The following is an 18,064-nucleotide window of genomic DNA, read 5'->3' as shown; positions in this document are numbered from 1 at the left end:
AGTGCAAAAAAAAAAAAAAACTCTTTCCACACATGCTTAGCTATACATTTAGATGACAGTATTACCTGACAGGTTCCTTGTTTTTTTTGTTTTTTTTTACTTCTGTTGGAAACTTTGCATCATATTTGCCATATTTTGACATATCTTCGAGGTCTCATGAATGAAACCTTTAAAAGGATTAACTCGCAAAAAAACAAAATAGCTGGGAATATTTTGTTGTGTGATCTCAGTGTTATTAAAACATAATTAAGGTGTGTATGTGTGAGCCTGTGTGAGCGTGTGTGTGCGTGTGCGTGTGCGTGTGTGTGTGTGAGCCAAAGACGAGCAGGATTAGAGCCAGCGATTGGATGTCAGAGTTCGCTGTTCAACCCAGACGACGACTTTGTTTATCCCAGGGTTCAGACTAGTATTGAATGGTTTTCTGGGAAAAAAAAGGGGGCTTGTTGTTGTTGTTGTTGTTGTTGTTGTTGCTGCTGTTGCTGCTGCCGCCTGTAAGCTAATACGAGAACTTTCTATTGGGGCTGCTTCATCCTTAAAGGCAGCTAAAATATGTTCAGTGTTGGAAAAAAAAAAAAAAGATGCGGTTCTTATTAAATGAGGCAGCGAGATAAAGAACCCTGGGGTAAGCAAATGAACACAAACTAGTTGTTTAGAAATCTATATATGTAAATGTAATGATTATGTATCATGACAGGACTTGCAGTGCAAAGTCTAATGTATCAAATTTATTTTACAGCAAGAAAAGAATAGTTTAATGACAGTGTTTATATATATATATATATTATATTATATATATGTACATCCTGCCCTCACTCCAAAACAAATAAATTGTTTTTGAAATGTTTGTCAGATTGTGTTTTTTTGTTCATGCGCAGGAGGACGTTTGTGGCTCGTCCAGACTCAGCGAGTCCGGTAAATGAAAGGACACAGAAGACTGAGCTCATTGTTGGCAGTAAGAAGCTACTTGATTGATGCACTCGTTTTTGCCTCCCTCAGTTTGTTTCTTCCTCCTCTCTCTCTCTCTCTCTCTCTCTCTCTCTCTCTCTTTTTTTTTTTTTGCTCTCTCGCTCTAGTCATGAGGGGGAAAAAAAACAGGAGGCAGACACAGGAAGGAGGAGATTTCTACGACCGTGTCTGGCTGTGAGATGGAAAGAGATTTATATCGAACAAAAAAAGGGCCTTTTTTTCTTGAGATTCATTGCTTCTGACAGGTTTTCCTTTTATCGCCTTTATGAATTGATTCACTCCCTTTTCTTTTTTCCACTGTGTTCATACATAAAAAGCTCGAGTTTCAGGCTGATAACACAGATACAGTCGATAATAAGATTTGAGGGTGTAGAGTGAAAAATAAAAAGGATCACTTTTATAGTTGTTTGCTGCTAAATGGATGGATGGATTTTCTATTTCCGCAGTAAAGATAGAGACACTGCATGTTCACCCTCTTTGTTTTCTCATTTTAGGTGATGGAAATGTTTTTCCTCCCCTCGACCTGACAAATCACTTACCGGGAAAACAGAATTAGATTTTATATTAGAAAATATACCCGACATGACAGAGAAGTCCTTTATATATAACAAGCCAGAACAGAAGAAGATGGTTTCTATTACACCTTAAACTTGTCCTTTTGCTCTTTGATCTTTTAGATGTTTCGTGTCAGAAGAAGAGCAGGTTTCTTTCTTATGTCTCTTGCCACCAATGCCTTAAAGGATAAGTTCACAAGTTTTTAAGTCTGTAATGTTAGTGATGGGGGACAACAGCAATGTTTTTTGTTTATCTGATGATAATATGAGGCTTCAGCCGTCTGAGTTAGTCGAATAAAGTGGAGATCTTTCACAATTACAGTCTTTTAGTACAGTCTATTCAGCTGCAGTGGAAGGATCATAACAAAAAGAGGGAATCTGGCACTAAAAAGACTGTAACTTTGCAAGATATTGACTTGATTCAACTAATTTTACCGGCTGAAGCTTCATATTAGCTTCAAATAAATAAATACATTATTGCACAGAAGGAGGACTGTGGATTTTGGTCCCCATCACTTACATTGTAAGTGGATTATGAAGGGACCTTCTAATGGTCGGTATGAACAGGAGGAATGATTACAGCAAGCAAAACATGTTTCAATGTTCATTTGTGCTCCTGACTGTTGTTTTAAGACAGACATAAAAAGTTGTGAAACAGTCCTTTAATCATTTTGCCCTGGATGTGACGTATTCTTTGTATCTTCAGGAATGTTTACTCACAGAGAGAGAGCAGTCACAATCTCCACAAATTCACATTTTGCTAAACCTCAAGCTGTAAAACCTTATGATTTTTTTTTTTTATAATACCCTCAGACACATAACCAGTCATATTTAAAGATTTGAAGACTTGAGCTGGTTTCAACAGTTTAACAGAGCAGTTTACAGTGTGTGTGTGTGTTTGTAGGTTTGTGAGGTATGCGGTTGTGTCTGTGTGGTATATTTGGGCCCCAGCATTCCTGCTGACAGGCAGGCTGGAGCTTCGGGCCTGAACCGGCTCTCCACCGGCACCTCTTTGTGGCTGCGCTCTGTTTGGACCCAGTGGTGCTGAGTCATATAGGCGGCCTGTCTGTCCCAGTTAAGCCCCCCTGATTTCCATCACAACCCCATTCCCAACATGGCCTTGCTGCTACAGTACAACCACCCAAGTATTAAGCTGGAGAATTAATGATGCCGTGAAGAAGTTTTAGATGTGTTTCATAAAGCCAATTTATAAATCAAGAGTTAGTATTCTGGATTAAGGCCTACTCCTGGTTTAATTCGCCCCCCCTCTGTCCGGGAAACGGGCGCTCGATGTAGCGTTGAAGGCGGCGCTGAGACGGTCGTATTTCCAGCTCGTTCAGTCAGGATTCAATTTGGTTTGTGGCCATTTCAGCCATCAGTAGAGGTTGAGGGATGGCAGCTGAGAGGTTCACACTGGGGGGTGGGGGGGGGATTCTGGGTGTAAAATGCCAAAGAGCACAAAGCAAGAGTTGAGTGTTATGCAGTCAAACTTAGTTGGCAGCCATGTTGCGTTGGCCTGAGATCAGTCTGGAACCAGCAGCATTAAGATTCAGCCCCTCAACCCCTTTTTCCCTTGTAAGCCCCCGACGAACGAGGCGATCTCCTCATGTTGGACACATGAATCAGCTGTTTGACTTGGCCCTTCGGTGACTCCAGCAGAGGGAGGAGAGTGAAAAGTCTGCGCCACCCCCCTTTCTTCTCCGCCTGTGTGTGCATGTTTAATGTTCAGGACATATTACCTCAGTGACCAGATCTGAGGCAACGGCCACGATTGTCTAAAAAATCCAGAGGGCCGAAACAATCGATGTCACCTTAATGATGCGACCGTGCCATTAATCCTTAGAGACGGAGCCTTTTAAACTCAACAAATCTCTGCCAGACTTAGAGCGTGCCATCTCGTTTAACCTCTTTTAACAGAGACCAATTGGGATTCAAGACACTGTGTTGTTGTTTTTCTTCCTCATTAGAGACAACACTCAGAGGCCAGATAGTAAAGTCATACGAGGCTTTTATTCACTGTCTCCCAGTACCACTGGTTTCCACTCCCTGTGTTTTTATGAGCCAGTAACAAAGAAGTCCTTTATGTCCCACTGCTGTTGTGGTTTTACTACCTGTTGGAAACAAAGTTAAATCACTAGCTTCATCTTCTTAACTATAAATAATGTAGGAATTCAAATTTACAATTTTGTTTCAGATGTTTGGATGTATTTTTCCTTCTGCTACTGGTTTCCATTTCTGAAAACTCTTGACCCTTGGTTGAGATATTGGTAACCCTTCAGAGGACGGGTTCATGATTTTTCAAGTCTGTCTTAAAACAACAGTCAGGAGCCCAAATAAACATTGAAACATGTTTTTCTTGCTGTAATCATTCCTCCTGTTCATGCTGACCATCAGAAGTTCCCTTCATAATGCACTTACAATCGGAGTGATGGGGGCCAAAATCCACAGTCCTCCTCCTGTGCAAAAATGTATTTAAATGTTTATCTGAAGCTTCAGTGTCCAAATGAGTCAAATCAAGTAGATATCTTTCAACGTTACAGTCTTTTTAGTGCAAAAGTCCCTCTTTTTGTTACTATACTTCCACCGCAGCTCAACAGGGAAACACTGTCCGAGGAAACAAAAAGAGGGAATTTGATGCTAAAAAGACTGTAAGTGTGTCAGATATCCACTTGATATGACTAACTCAGACTGCTGAAGCCTCATATAAGCTTCACATCAATTTTTAATGACTATGTGGACACACTGTGGATTTTGTCCCCCATCACTTACATGGAAAGCACATTTGAAGGGGATCTTTCAATAGCCAGTATGAACAGGAGGAATGATTACAGCGAGGAAAACCTCTTTCACTGTTTATATGGACACCTGACTGCTGTTTTAAAGGACCAGTGTGTAAGATTTAGTGGCATCTAGTGGTGAGATTGCAGATTGCAACCAACTGAATACCCCCTCCCCTCAACCCATCCCTTTCAAGCATGCAGGAGAACCTGTGGTGCCCATGAAAAACACAAAAGGCCCTCTCTAGAGCCAACATACATTCTGGGCCACTGTAGAAACATGGCGGTGCAACATGGCGGGCTCCATGGAGGAGGACCCACTCCCTATGTAGATGTAAAGGGCTCATTCTAAGGTAACATAAACACAAATTTTGTTATTTTCATGGTATTATACACAATTTAAATATACTTATGGATATTTTATTCCCTTTCTGTCAATAGATCCTCCTAAATATTACATGCTGTTCCTTTAAGACAGACTTAAAAACTTCTTCTCCTTTAAGTCCAGGTGATAAATGATTTAAAACCTACTATAATGTAGTTTCAATCTCATATACGTAAGTGTTTATTAATGTATTTGTTAACTACTATAACTCCTGCTGTGGGTGGAGGCTGGAATATAAACTCATAACAAACTTAAAATAACAAAGTTGTAATAATATATAAAATAATATAAAATATGTCTTCATTGGAGAAGTAATAATTGCTGACAAATACTGTGCATTTATAAACACTTAAACTACATTATACTGTGTTATAAACCATTTATTAAATGTCTGCTTATGAATGTTAAATAGGAGGACTTACTGAGTTATTTAATGCATCAGATTGAACATCAACTCTGAATTACATGTTGTTAAAGTTATATTTGTCTCCAGTAAACTGATTTCCATACTGAACAGAAATAAATCGAGACTAACGGCTTCCTGAAATGACACAAATATATCTGAAGTTCTAAAATTCTTTGTTAACGAGCGAGTAACTTAGTAATAAATGAGGAAAAACACACTGATGTCAAATGTCTTCACAGTGGTTGTGTCAAAGGAATCTAATTATTCTTATCTTCAGGGATGCAAACATGCAAATGCAGAGCAGACAATCAGTCGCAATCTCATCTCCACACGTCTCCTCAAACTCTCCTCATAAAAAAAGAAGTCAGAAAAAGATCAGCTGAAGCTCTCTGACGTCGCCAGCCCTGCGGTTGTCAAGGTAATGGATGAAAATGGTTTTGTAACGCAGCCTGTGTTAGTCCTCTCAGAGTTCAGATTAGGTCTACACCCCCTCCCCTCCTTCCTCAACCCACTCCTCCCCGCCTCTACCATCCATCTGTCTTCACAGCCAATAAGACGTCTAATAAACCGAGCACAGTGAACACCCCAGAGGCCTGCAGTCTCACTGGAGCCTCAGCTACTCTCTACCTCGGCTGTAATAAAAGCCTACATGTGTGCCCGCACGTTTAATGGGCCAACAAATGTAGATATACAGTGGCGTGTAAAGCTGTTTTATCATGTTGCCAAGATAACAGGTTTAAAAAATGTGGTGAATACAAGAAATCATCCATGTGGCCTTAGTTAATCATTGGTTTTGGTGCTTTTTATTGGCATATTACAATATTAGTGCAACATGTTTAATTTTGTGCACACAGTTCTTTTCTTGTAAGGAAAGAAGATTATGTTCAAAGTGCAACAAATAACAGTAATATTATTCTAATGATAGTTTAGTTATGATAATTTGTCTGTTTCTAACTTTTGTTTGTGACATAGTATGCATGAAAACTGACACTTGCTGCCACAAAGTTGCATTTTCTGTAAATAATTTCTCTTTTTCACAGCGCAAAAAGCGATTTTCCCTCAAAATATGATATTTTACAGCCATATTATGTTGAAGGATAAAGTTTGAAAGAAGCCTGACTGTTTGGCAATAAAACGTTATTGTACATATGCACAAATGCACAGAAACATCTAACTTTATCTGCTTTATTTCCTTTTTTATATACAATGTATGTCTATATTTTTACTTATATTTTACATTGTTCTTATCTGCACAGATGGTAATAATAGCATGCTCTACCCATATTGTCCATCTATCTATCTATCTATCTATCTATATTCATGATTGTAACATTGTTTTATTATATAAAACAATGTATTAACAGCCATTGAGCAGCCAAACATTTATCTTCAGTGAAGTAATTTTAGCAGTATTTAGTCTTCTTTATTATTACATGAAGTTTTTTAACTGCTACAGTGTTTTTCGTGGTCAGTATGGTTTATGCAAAGTGTTAGTTTTCCAAATAATAAACCAAATATTACAGCAGAAACACTTGGCAGGGAAACATTTAGGGATATTCCTTGAAGAAATGTAAAATAGTTCTATCTATTATTTGTTTATTACCATCTATTTGACCAAAAACCTCAAACAAATATTATGAATATTACTTAAAAATGTGACCTAATTTCATGATAAGTTATTCCCGTTAGAGTAAGCAGGTGTTTAGTGAATACTTGTAAGCAGTTATGTCCTTTATTATGTAACTTTGCCAAAAACTGCCATCCGAAGACAAGAGACAACTGTCTAAGTCTAATTATCTGCTTCATCCACCAATCTGCTGTTGCTTTCTTTGATAAAGAAGTGAAGATATCTTCCCAGCAGCTCCGTCCTTTTTGTTCAATCAAACTCTGTTTCTGTTTTTGTTGAGAGTGCATGTGTGGTCAGGTTTGAATCGGTGGCCCAGACTCGGTCACACAAATTCCTTTTCATTCAGCTGGAACAGAAAGAAAGAGAGAAAAGACAAAACGGGGTGAAAGTAAGAGTGAGAGAGGGAGAGAGAGTGAGTCAGAGGCCAGGGAGAAGGGGAGGAGAGGGTGGTGGTGATGGTTCGGGGGGGGGACGGAGAAAGCCAAGAGACATTTGTTGTTGAGTGGACGAGCACAGACAATCCCTGGCACACAGCTTTTTGAGTGTCATATAAACCACCCCTTCGCTCTCCCTTTTTGTCCCTTTCACTGCCTGCCACCCTCCCTTCTCCCTGCCCCACCCTGTGGTCTCTCTGCTTTGGACTTGGGGGGGGGGGCGTTTGCCTGCTTCTATAAAAGCCCCGTTTGTGCCCTGAGTGAGCTTCATTTCCCATCATGGAGAGTCAGAGAGTCCAGTCCTCTTACAGGAAGCGTTTCGGGCCCCAGGGCTCGAGCGGCTCAGGAGTCAGAATTAGCAGCCTTTCTTCCGGTCGCCTCTCCTGGCATGGCACCCCTCGCACCCACTCCAGCCCGGTCTCCCGGATCTCTCTGGGCTCGGCCAACACAGCCCTGCTCCTGGGGAGCCCCGGGGACCGGCTGGACTTCTCAGCTGACTCCCTGATGAAGGCCCAGTACAAGGAGACACGTACCAACGAGAAGATGGAGATGATGGGCCTGAATGACCGCTTTGCGAGCTACATCGAGAAGGTGCGGCTGTTGGAGCAGCAGAACAAGGTGCTGGTGGCGGAGCTGAACCAGCTGAAGGGGAAGGAACCCAGCCGCCTGGGAGACATCTACCAGGAGGAGCTGAGAGACCTGCGGAGGCAAGTGGACGGTCTCACCGCCGGCAAGGCCCGTCTGGAGATAGAGAGGGACAACCTGGCTGCAGATGTGTCCACGCTCAAGCAGAGGTAGGAGGAAACAGGGTGGAGGATCATGCATATCGTAGTAAGACCTCTGTGTCTCTTCTTAACTCTTCTATGATGCAAGTGACCCTTTATTGCTTCTTATTTTGATGATAAAAGAAAATTTATGTTACAGTTGGTGCTCGAGAAATGAGCTGAATAGCTAAAATATAAATGTAGAAAGAGTCTTGTACAGCTTTGTATGTGATAAAAGTAGAAATGTAATGTATAAACTGTAACCAAAGAACTTATCAGCATAAAGACAAAGTTTAAATCAACTTAGAAAGGAGGGGAGGAGCACTACACTCCCTCCTGAGTTGTCTCTTCTGTTACATATGTGGGTTTTATGCACTGAATTTCAGTTTTTTGTGTAGTTTTTTTAAATTTTCTTGTTGTTTGTTTCAGTTTTTGTGTGTGTAAGTTTTGCATCTTAGTGGTTCAAAGCAAGTAAAGGTATTAAAGTATTAACGGTTGCTCACAAATTCAGCCACTTTCGGTCAACTTGGCTTCGGTTTAATCTCGATGCTGTGCACTTGGTTTTGCTTTGAGATTTTAGTCAAATACTCGGAGCAGAAAAACATGTTCAGTTTGACAAGATTTGAGGTCTCCCAGTACAAAATGAGACAAATTCATTACATAGCGGAAGTTTTTTTGGGGTTTTTTTCTTTTTCTTTAATGCATTTATATGCAGATTTGGTTTTGTCTCTGATTCGTTGGAATGCAGACCACTGTGAGCTGCCCGAGCTTTACTCCTGGATCCCTCTTTACAAACTTGATCCTGACTGAACCCCTCGCCGCCATTGAGTGAGTGCGGAGGAATGAGGCGCACACAATGGTAGCCCTCCACAAAGGGAGCAAACAGCCAGGCAGATGTTCTCTTCTTCCCTGTTACTCCAAAACACCGATTCACTGCACTGTTGCGAGGCTTTTATTTTTTTAATTTAAGTTGCACACGTGATATGAATCTATAATTTAATTTAGACTAGAGAATTAGTGATTGAAAGTCTACTTCGGACTCCCCTGTAGCCTCAGATTAACACACAGCTGCTGGTCCCCTCAAAGAAAAGAAAGTGAATAGTGATGACCGTGGCTGAGTGGGTCAAAGGTCACTTTTGTGATTCCTTGAACCACTCCATTCAGCCAACTCTGCATGCAGCTGTACAGATGTTACCCCCCCCAAAGTGTGAGCATTTATGTTTCTACGTCTCTGGGTGTATGGCAGATGGATTGCAGGGTGGTGTGTGTCAGCGTTTGAGGCTGAGGATGGATCTTTTGTGTGTGTGTGTGTGTGTGTGTGTGTGCGCTCCATCCCGTGGGAAAGGCCTCTGGCTGTTAGATTGGAGTGAATGTGTAATGATGCGTAAGCTGCCCTTTCAGCTGAGCCCCAGTCGTCCTCTGCAGCACGGGGAGCTGCACTGAAGCTCACAGTTTAAAAAAAATCTGATTGAAATGCTTGGAATGCGTTTCAGTCCCCACAGTTGGACTCTTTTTATGCAGAAAAGTCTATAACTGTACACTTGTTTCTCTCACTTACTGGTGTTGAGCCATAAAGGAGCTGCCAGTACTATTATGCATGATACAGTAGCTAAACTGGACATTATTAGACATGTTGTTTCAATGAAATATTGGGTGTTGGGGATATTTTCTCTTTAAAATTCCCCAAAGAATCCATGCTTAACATAACATCTGGAAATAATTAGAACAAATGTGATTAATCATAACACGTATTTTGCATGTTGCAGTCGTTTGCTAACTCATGCTAACAAATGTTTCAACTACTGTGTGTTTTCTATAGTCGTTTTATCCATCATGATTCAAGCTTTTACTCCTTTTTGTGATTCATTCAGGTTGCAGGATGAGATCGGCCTCCGACAGGATGCGGAGAACAATTTGAATACCTTCAGACAGGTAATTCTGTTTCCTGGACTCATGATCTAAACAGTTTATATGTTCAGTATGTCTGACTGTCTGTGTTCATTCCTCTATGTGACTCATAGGATGTGGACGAGGCGTCTCTAAATCGTGTCCAGTTAGAGAGGAAGATCGATGCCCTGCAGGATGAGATAAACTTCCTGAAGAAGATTCATGACGAGGTAAGAATAAAATTAATCAAATACTTTCAGTATCTTTAAATATAGCTATACCCTTGTCTTCACTTTTTATCCCACTATCCTTTCCCCCGTCTCAGGAGCTGCGTGAGTTCCAGGAGCACGTTATGGCCCAGCAGGTGCACGTTGACCTGGATGTATCCAAACCAGACCTGACTGCTGCTCTGAGAGACATCAGGGTCCAGTATGAAAACGTGGCCTCTTCAAACATGCAGGAGACGGAGGAGTGGTACCGGTCCAAGGTCAGAAGACTCAGAAGACAAACTAGTCTGTTATGAAGCTTGTAGTGATGAGAACAAGAGAAAGACATAAGATATAGAGACATTAGGTTCAACTTTCATGATCCGTGTGAGGAGATACACAACTGCCAATAAAAATAATATTAAGTAATATTATCCAAGTGTATTTATATGCAAGGTTTAGAAATAAAAGCAAGTTATGAAATTCATTAAGGTGAATATAACAAACTTACAGACTGTTGGACTGTTTGTGTTTGTACACAGTTTGCTGACCTGACAGATGCAGCCAATCGTAACGCAGAAGCTCTGCGCCAGGCCAAGCAGGAGGCCAATGAATATCGGCGTCAGATCCAAGTGGTGACCTGCGACATGGAGGCTCTCCGTGGGACAGTAAGTCCACCAAATAATCACAGAGAACATTGTGTGATAAATTGCCAGTATATCGGCTAATAATCAGAGAAAAATTACAAAAAAAAAATGCAGTCTGAAAGTGTGAACCCAGGGACAAATCTATAGCACACTGCATTTAAAATAGAACAATGACTATGATGTTAAAGGTCTCAGCTTTAATTTGAGATCATTTACGTTCACATCAGGTAACCAACGTAGAGACCATCACCCTTTTTACACATAATTTCCTAATTTAAGGGCCTTGAAGTAAATGGAAACATAACATTGTCATATTTCATATTTGGTAGCAAATGGTTTGCAGTCAATGTCTGTCTGAAGTTTATGACACAAAGACATCATTAGTTTCTTCTGTGGTCATGTGACTGACTCGGCCAGTGATGAATCTTTTATGTTTTTTGATAGACGATCATGCATTTGTCTCTGTTAGGTGAACATATATGTATAAAAATCACATATATAATTTTACTAGTTTGAACAGCTAACATATCTGTGTCACTGAATTGCTCATTATAAATGAGGCAAGTAATGTTAAACACTAGCTTACGTTACTTGGTGGTAACTTTAAGTGGAAGCCTGCAGTATTTGCTGGCGCCACCACTTTGTAGCTGCTAATACAACCACGTAACATTTAGCTTATCATTAGATAACATGCACAGAAAACAACATATGACACTTGGTTCGAATGTTAAAACATGGGTGTCTTGTCTGTATTTTATGGTCATTGTCCTGCTGCACTGTTCAAAAGACTGGGGGGATATATGTGTAAACTGTACACTGTTTACTCTAACTTCCTAATCACTGATCCCCAATCGCTGCTTCATTTCAAATCCAAAAAGTTTGTTGTTAGGCACCTATTGACCCCCCAGTATACAAGGTAGTATTCTAGAGCTGAAGTGAGATAATTAGTCGATTAACTTGCAACAATTCTGATAATTAATTCATCTTTTCAGTTATTTTTTTAAGCAAAAATGCCAAAAAATTCACTGACGCCAGCTTCCCAAATGTGAATATCTGCTAGTTTTCCATGATAATAAACTCAACATCTCTGGTTTTTTGACTGTTGGTCGTACAGAGCGAATAATCTGAATATTTTAACTTGTGCTTCAGGGGAATAATGATGCGCTTCAGTGGTGGAAATTGTCGAACTAATTTGAGATTTATCAGATTATGGAGACCCAAATGACATGCAGTAAACCTGGACTTTTAGATTCCCCTGTTCAGTTGCCAGTTGGTAACACAGCCTTGACTTGTAGTAGTAAAACACCAGCAGTAATAGTACTGGTATCAATAGTAATAATAGTGTCAGTAGTAGAGGAAGTAGTAGTGGTACCAGTGGTAGAAGTAGTGGTACCATTAGAAGTAAAGGTGGCAGTAGTTGTGTTATCGTTTAAACTAATCTGATTAGAGTGTTAAATGAAACCTCAGGGACCTGCAGTCTGCCACCTCAGATGCAGGCGCTCATTACTCGGTCTTGTCTGTCCTCCTTCAGAACGAGTCTCTGGAACGCCAGCTCCGGGAGATCGAGGACCGCTTCACCATGGATACGGCCGGTTACCAGGATACGGTGAGCCGCCTGGAGGAGGAGATCCAGGCACTGAAGGAGGAGATGGCGAGACACCTGCAGGAGTACCAGGACCTCCTCAACGTCAAACTGGCCCTGGATATCGAGATCGCCACCTACAGGAAGCTGCTGGAGGGCGAGGAGAGCAGGTGAGAGCTCGGCGGGCTGGTCGGGTTTGATACAACCGACAAATGTAGAGAAGTAATGTTGGTAGATGTTGATGTTTGTTTCTGTTCCTCCAGGATCACCATCCCGGTTCAAAGCTTTTCCAACCTGCAATTTAGAGGTCAGTATCAAATTAGTTGATTAATCAATTAGTTGCCAACTATTAAATTAATCGCCAACTATTTTGATAGTTGATTAATCGTTTTGAGTCATTTAAAATAAAAAAACAATGTCAAAATTCTCTGATTCCAGCCTCTCAAATGTGAATATTTTCTGGTTTCTTTAGTCCTCCATGACAGTAAACTGAATATCTCTGGGTTGTGGACAAAACAAGACGTTTGATGACGTCACCTTACGCTTTAGGAAACAGTGATTGACATTTTTCACAATTTTCTGACATTTTTTAGACCAAACAACTAAATGATTAATCGATAACATAATAGACTGATTAATTAATAATAACAATAATTATTAGCTGTAGCCTTAGTATCAAAAGTGACCTTATTTTGACTCATGTCTTTTGAAAGGTGCTTTTGAAATTTCATGGTACAGTCAATATATTTTCATATGTCTTGTTTGTAAGTAGGAATTTTGGCCTGATAGTAGCGCTAGAGAAAAGGTTAAAAAAAACATTAGTACTCATCCTCAGGAGACTATGAATCGATTATCTAATATAAATTAATCTACTTATTTTCTCGATTAATCAATCTATTGTTTTCTCTAGAAATTTTCAGAAAATAGTGAAAAATTACAGTTATAATTTTCCAAATGTCGTCTTTTGTCTGACTAATGGTACAAAACCAAAACATATTCAGTTTACTGTCATGTATGATGAAAAAAAGCATCAAAACCTCACATTTGAGAGGCTGAAACTAGAATATATTTTGCATTTTTACTTAATAAAGGACTAAAACTATCATTGAATTATCAAAATAGTTACTGATAAATATTCCGTCTATCAACTAATCAAGTCAAGTCAAGTTAAAATTATTTATAAAGCACATTTCATACAGAAAGCAACACAATGTGCTTCACGAGGGCAAGAGCAATACAATTATAAAGACATAAAATACAAGCATACATATCATTATACATAAAAGCAAGCAAACATACGCTTGCATATATAAACACATAGGTAAATAAAGTGCATAATAATTCAGTTAAAACAGGAGCAGACAGTGCATATAAATTATTCAGCATCAATTAATTGACTAATCATTGCAACTCTAATGAATATATATTCAAATAAAATGTTTTTCAGATGTTTTGTCATGAAAATAAGTGTTGCTGAAGCTGATATTTTAACTTGACAGAGGAACCAGATGATTCCTCCTGAGCTTCATATTCATATTTAGGTGTTTTGAGTTTTCCAGTTGAATTTCCATTTTTCTGGGTCACTCTTCCTGTGTATTCATCCCGTAAATATATCATATGTGGCAGTAATTGAATGCACAGGGAAAATCCTTTCGAACACAGGATAATAAACCACCATTTCTCTGTTCATCTTTTTTAGAAACTAATCTGGACACTAAAACCCCAGAGGCCCACGTGAAGAGGAGCATCCTGGTTCGAACCGTGGAGACCAGAGACGGGGAGGTTTGTGCTTTTTATAAAACAACACAACTCACACTGAAGCAGGTCAATCCGTACGCTGCACCTCCTGCACACCTCCTCTGGGGGGCGATGTTCAACCCTTCTGCAGGTTTTCACACACACAGGATGACCTTTGCCTCAACACACCTGATGCCATTTGCAAACACATATGAAAACTCGCCCGGGATTTGTCCTTTTTTTTTTCTATTTTTAACTCAGATCTCTTTTCTTTTCAGATCATTAAGGAATCAACCACTGAACACAAAGATCTTCCTTGAGGTTTTGCGACCGGCTTACATCTGGTCTTCAGTCACCCCAAAGCTCATCATTCCACTTTCTCTCCCTTCATCATCACCCGCAGACTAAATTAACTGCCCTAAAACCATAATATAACCACCTCCTATGTGCTCTCATTAGAATTTCTGCCAAAACATACGTGTTTAGCTTTTTGTACAGCTCCACGATTAGCTTGAGTTGAAATGTAGGCTAAAGGTCTGTAGCCTGATCCAGTAAAACCTACTGTTTTATTCTAACATGGACTGACAGACCAGATTTATAGCGTTGTTTCTAAGTAGGTTGCCATAGAGGAGGTATAGGAATATGTAGCGAGGAGGTGGAGGTTGATGTGTGGTTCTGTGGATGTGAAATGTGGCAAGAGAAGTACAGTAGGGAGTTGACTGTATATGTCAGAGCTGAATTTGGGCAGAGAATGAGAGATATGTGTATGTTAGAGCAGATTTTTGGCAGAGCGACCAGTGAATATGAACTGGTTTTTAACCCTTGTCTGGTGCTATTTTACATTTCAGTGCTTTTGTTGTAGCAGCCACCTCTCTGTTGAGGGTTGTTTCATGTATTAAAGGTCCTGCACACCTGCACTGATGTTTTTTTTTTAGTTTTTTTTTAGGTAGGATGATTGGACCTCTTCTCGGGTTGGATTTGGGTAGAGCTTTGTTGAGAGTCTGTTGAGATAAACTTACTTTTTCACTTAGTAGCCAAACAAACCTGCTCTGAATAGGCAGAGCGGCAAAAACCAAGAGGAACACAAAGAAACAATAGAGTTCCCACATGCTGAAGAAGAACAGCCTGAAAGCACAGTCGAGCAAGATTTGTTAGCCAAATCGAAATCTTAAGAACATTAGACATGCAAAGATAGTTAAAAGGCAATCATGAAGATGAAATTGCTTATTTTTGACACAAGAATGTACCCACATATCCAAGTTTTATCGTCTTCTCTTTGCTTTTGTGTTTGCCACTAAGTGATGGAGTGACATTGGCAACCTCAGCAGGGAACCACCTGCATATCATCTATAAAAAAATATGAATTGTCCCATCAACAGGTGCAACAAATCTAACAAGAGAGTCTGTAGTGTTTGTATATGCCTACACAGTTCTGAGGTGATGTCTAAACAGCCAAAAAATAGTAAAAATAACAGTGAATGTAGTGTAAAGGTGTAGGACCTTTGCTCTTCTGTGTTCTCTATTCACTGCACACCCAGCCTGTTGTGTCCTCAGTCTCTTGAACACGACATGATAAAACATCATCTTTTTGTTTGACACCAGGACGTGTCAGAGCACGCCAATTTATCTGGCAGACGTGATAGGGACAGAGCCAGGTTGGAGGTGTGGAGGGGGTGTTTGGAAGCTGACGCGACCTTTGCCCTGCAGCTTCTAGTTAAGCCAACAACCTCTTTCCAATCTCCAAAACACACACCAGCCAATTTATGTAGTGTTTGACTCAAAGCTGAAAGACATGCAAACACAACCACAGCCCATACCCGCACCAGAAAACCCTTGTTTTTTTAATTTTGAAAGGGGACGTCGGGGGTTGAGGAGGCTAGAAGGAAGGACGTCACAGCTCAAAACACTGTAATCCAAACCTCGTCCTTTGTAGGAAGCCCTGCTGAGTGAAACCATGCCGATAGGTTCTGCCACTAAACTAATGAGAATGGTGGTGCTACGCTGAAGCTGGCTGCCGCGGCGCTCGTCACCAAGGACACGCTGTGATTTGTGTTTCCATGTGTTGCCTCCCGCCTTCTCCCCCCCTCACAACTTCAACTCCTTTCTCCTGTATTGTTTTGTTTTGGGTTTTTTTTTTTAATGTCGATCCTACATAGAAATTCTGAATCCTGCTTTTTTGTTGTTGTTGTTGTTGTTGTTGTTGTTGTTGTTGGAAGAAACCTCTGCAGATGTGAAGATAACATTAGTTTTGACCAATGCTACATGCTACGACGTCATGTTAACTTAACGACAATAAACATTTTGTTTGGTAGAATTGATGCCTCTTATTTAGTCTTTTCTAAACAAGCTTTCCTTTCATTTTTTTTCATGATGATACTGACACATACATACAGTCAATCAGCTCTGAGCGTTATACAAGCTGACAGTTAACTTCAGGGTATTCAGACACTATTCATCATATCTGATTGTTTCTGCCCGTCAGCCAGGCTGCGTTGCCGAGCAGATGGGTTCATTTCCTGTAATATCAAGGCTCATTATGAGTGTTACTATATATCCAGGCAGAGAAATAATAGTTCCCCAAAAATAGTGTCTTTTGAGATGCAAATAAAGACCTGTGCAGGAATGTCAAACACCTGACCTCAAGTTTACAAAAAGTCAGTTTCCTGGAATTTCATTTATTCTGTCCTTATATAAACTTTGGACTTACATTTGATTTGTTTAAATCAAGGTTCACAATTGTTCACATCTGTCTTAAAACAATAGTCAGGTGCCCATATGAACATTAAAACTGTGTCTGCTTCCTATTATCATTCCTCCTTTTCATTTTGGTGGATTTCAGTGTAAGTGATGGGGTACAAAATCCATCACCATTGCTCTGTGTAAAACTACATTCTGAAGTTTATCCAGAGTTAATATGAGGCTTCTGCAGGCTGAATTAGTCAAATTTATCACATTTTTACAGTCATTTAATTACTAGATTTCTTCTTTGTGTTACTATCTGCACTGCAGCTCAGAAAGGAAACACTTTCTGTGGAAACAAAGAGAGGAATTTTGCACGAAAAAGGACTTTGGAAGATACCCACTTTATTTGATTTGATCATTGAAGCCTCATTAACTTCAGATAAACGTTGGAATATACTTTTCAACAAAGCAAAGACTTGGATTTTGTCCTTCGTCTCTTACATTGGAAGAATGTTCAACAGGGATCTCTTATTCCAACAAGCAAAAACTGTTTCAGTCAAGATATGTGAATATTGTTTTAAGACAGACTTGAACCAATCTTAACCCAACCTTTAAGTTTTATGTTACTCGTTGTGCATAGTTATTGAATTTTTTCTCAGTTGGGCAGGTTTGACCCCAATGAAAACACTCTAGCAGGTGTTGTTGCCCATAGTCAGGGTCCAGTGTGGTTACTGGTCTGTCTGTGAGGGTTCATAAAGTGTTTATGTGCTATTAAAGACTCTTTGTTCAGAGTAAATCTTTTTATTGATGCTTCATATTACAGTAAGTAAGTCATTTTATTTATTTAGCACCTTTCAATGGCAGAGACATCACAAAGTGCTTCACAGAAAAAATAAAGCATAAACATACATACAAACAGAGATAAACACAATTAAAAAAAACCCAAAATAAATAGAAAATAGAAAAAATACATAAAAGGCAAGTGTGAACAAATGGGTCTTGAGCTGCTTTTTAAAGGTGTCCACAAATCTGATGTCCAAAGGTGGAGAGTTCCAAAAAGTTAGGAGCTACAACCAGTTTTAAGTCTAGATCGAGGAACAACCAGCAAACCCTGATCAGAGGAGCTCAGAGACCTGCTGGTGACATACAGTAGGGCTGCAGTAGATCTCTATTGTAGGCAGGAGCCAGACCATGCAGACCTCTATAGGTGATCACGACGGCTTTGAATGGGATTGTGAATTTGACGGGGAGGCCGGTGAAGAACATTCAGAATCAGTGTCACATGGGACCTTTTGGAGGACCTGGTCCGGAGTTCAGCAGCAGCATTTTGGACCACTTGTAAACGATCCAGGGATGTTTTGCTGAGGCAGGTGAAAGGAGAGTTATAGTAGTCAAGATGGAGCAATTTAA

General features: G+C 40.0%; 1 protein-coding gene across 1 annotated transcript; it reads left to right on the top strand.

Annotated features, from left to right (window-relative positions):
• The first annotated feature begins 6,396 nt into the window (after window positions 1-6,396).
• On the top strand, window positions 6,397-16,286 carry gfap (glial fibrillary acidic protein). The gene is made up of 9 exons (XM_067570515.1): window positions 6,397-7,943; window positions 9,785-9,845; window positions 9,935-10,030; window positions 10,126-10,287; window positions 10,549-10,674; window positions 12,185-12,405; window positions 12,499-12,542; window positions 13,935-14,017; window positions 14,251-16,286. Exons 1-9 carry the CDS (start codon window positions 7,429-7,431, stop codon window positions 14,290-14,292), a joined length of 1,350 nt encoding a protein of 449 aa, XP_067426616.1. The 5' UTR covers window positions 6,397-7,428; the 3' UTR covers window positions 14,293-16,286.
• Window positions 16,287-18,064: the final 1,778 nt, after the last annotated feature.

The sequence above is a fragment of the Thunnus thynnus genome, chromosome 17 (assembly GCF_963924715.1).
Source record: "Thunnus thynnus chromosome 17, fThuThy2.1, whole genome shotgun sequence".
NCBI classification, from domain to species: Eukaryota; Metazoa; Chordata; class Actinopteri; order Scombriformes; family Scombridae; genus Thunnus; species Thunnus thynnus.
The sequence above is the reverse complement of the archived record's forward strand: the minus strand, read 5'-3'. Positions and strand labels throughout refer to the sequence as shown.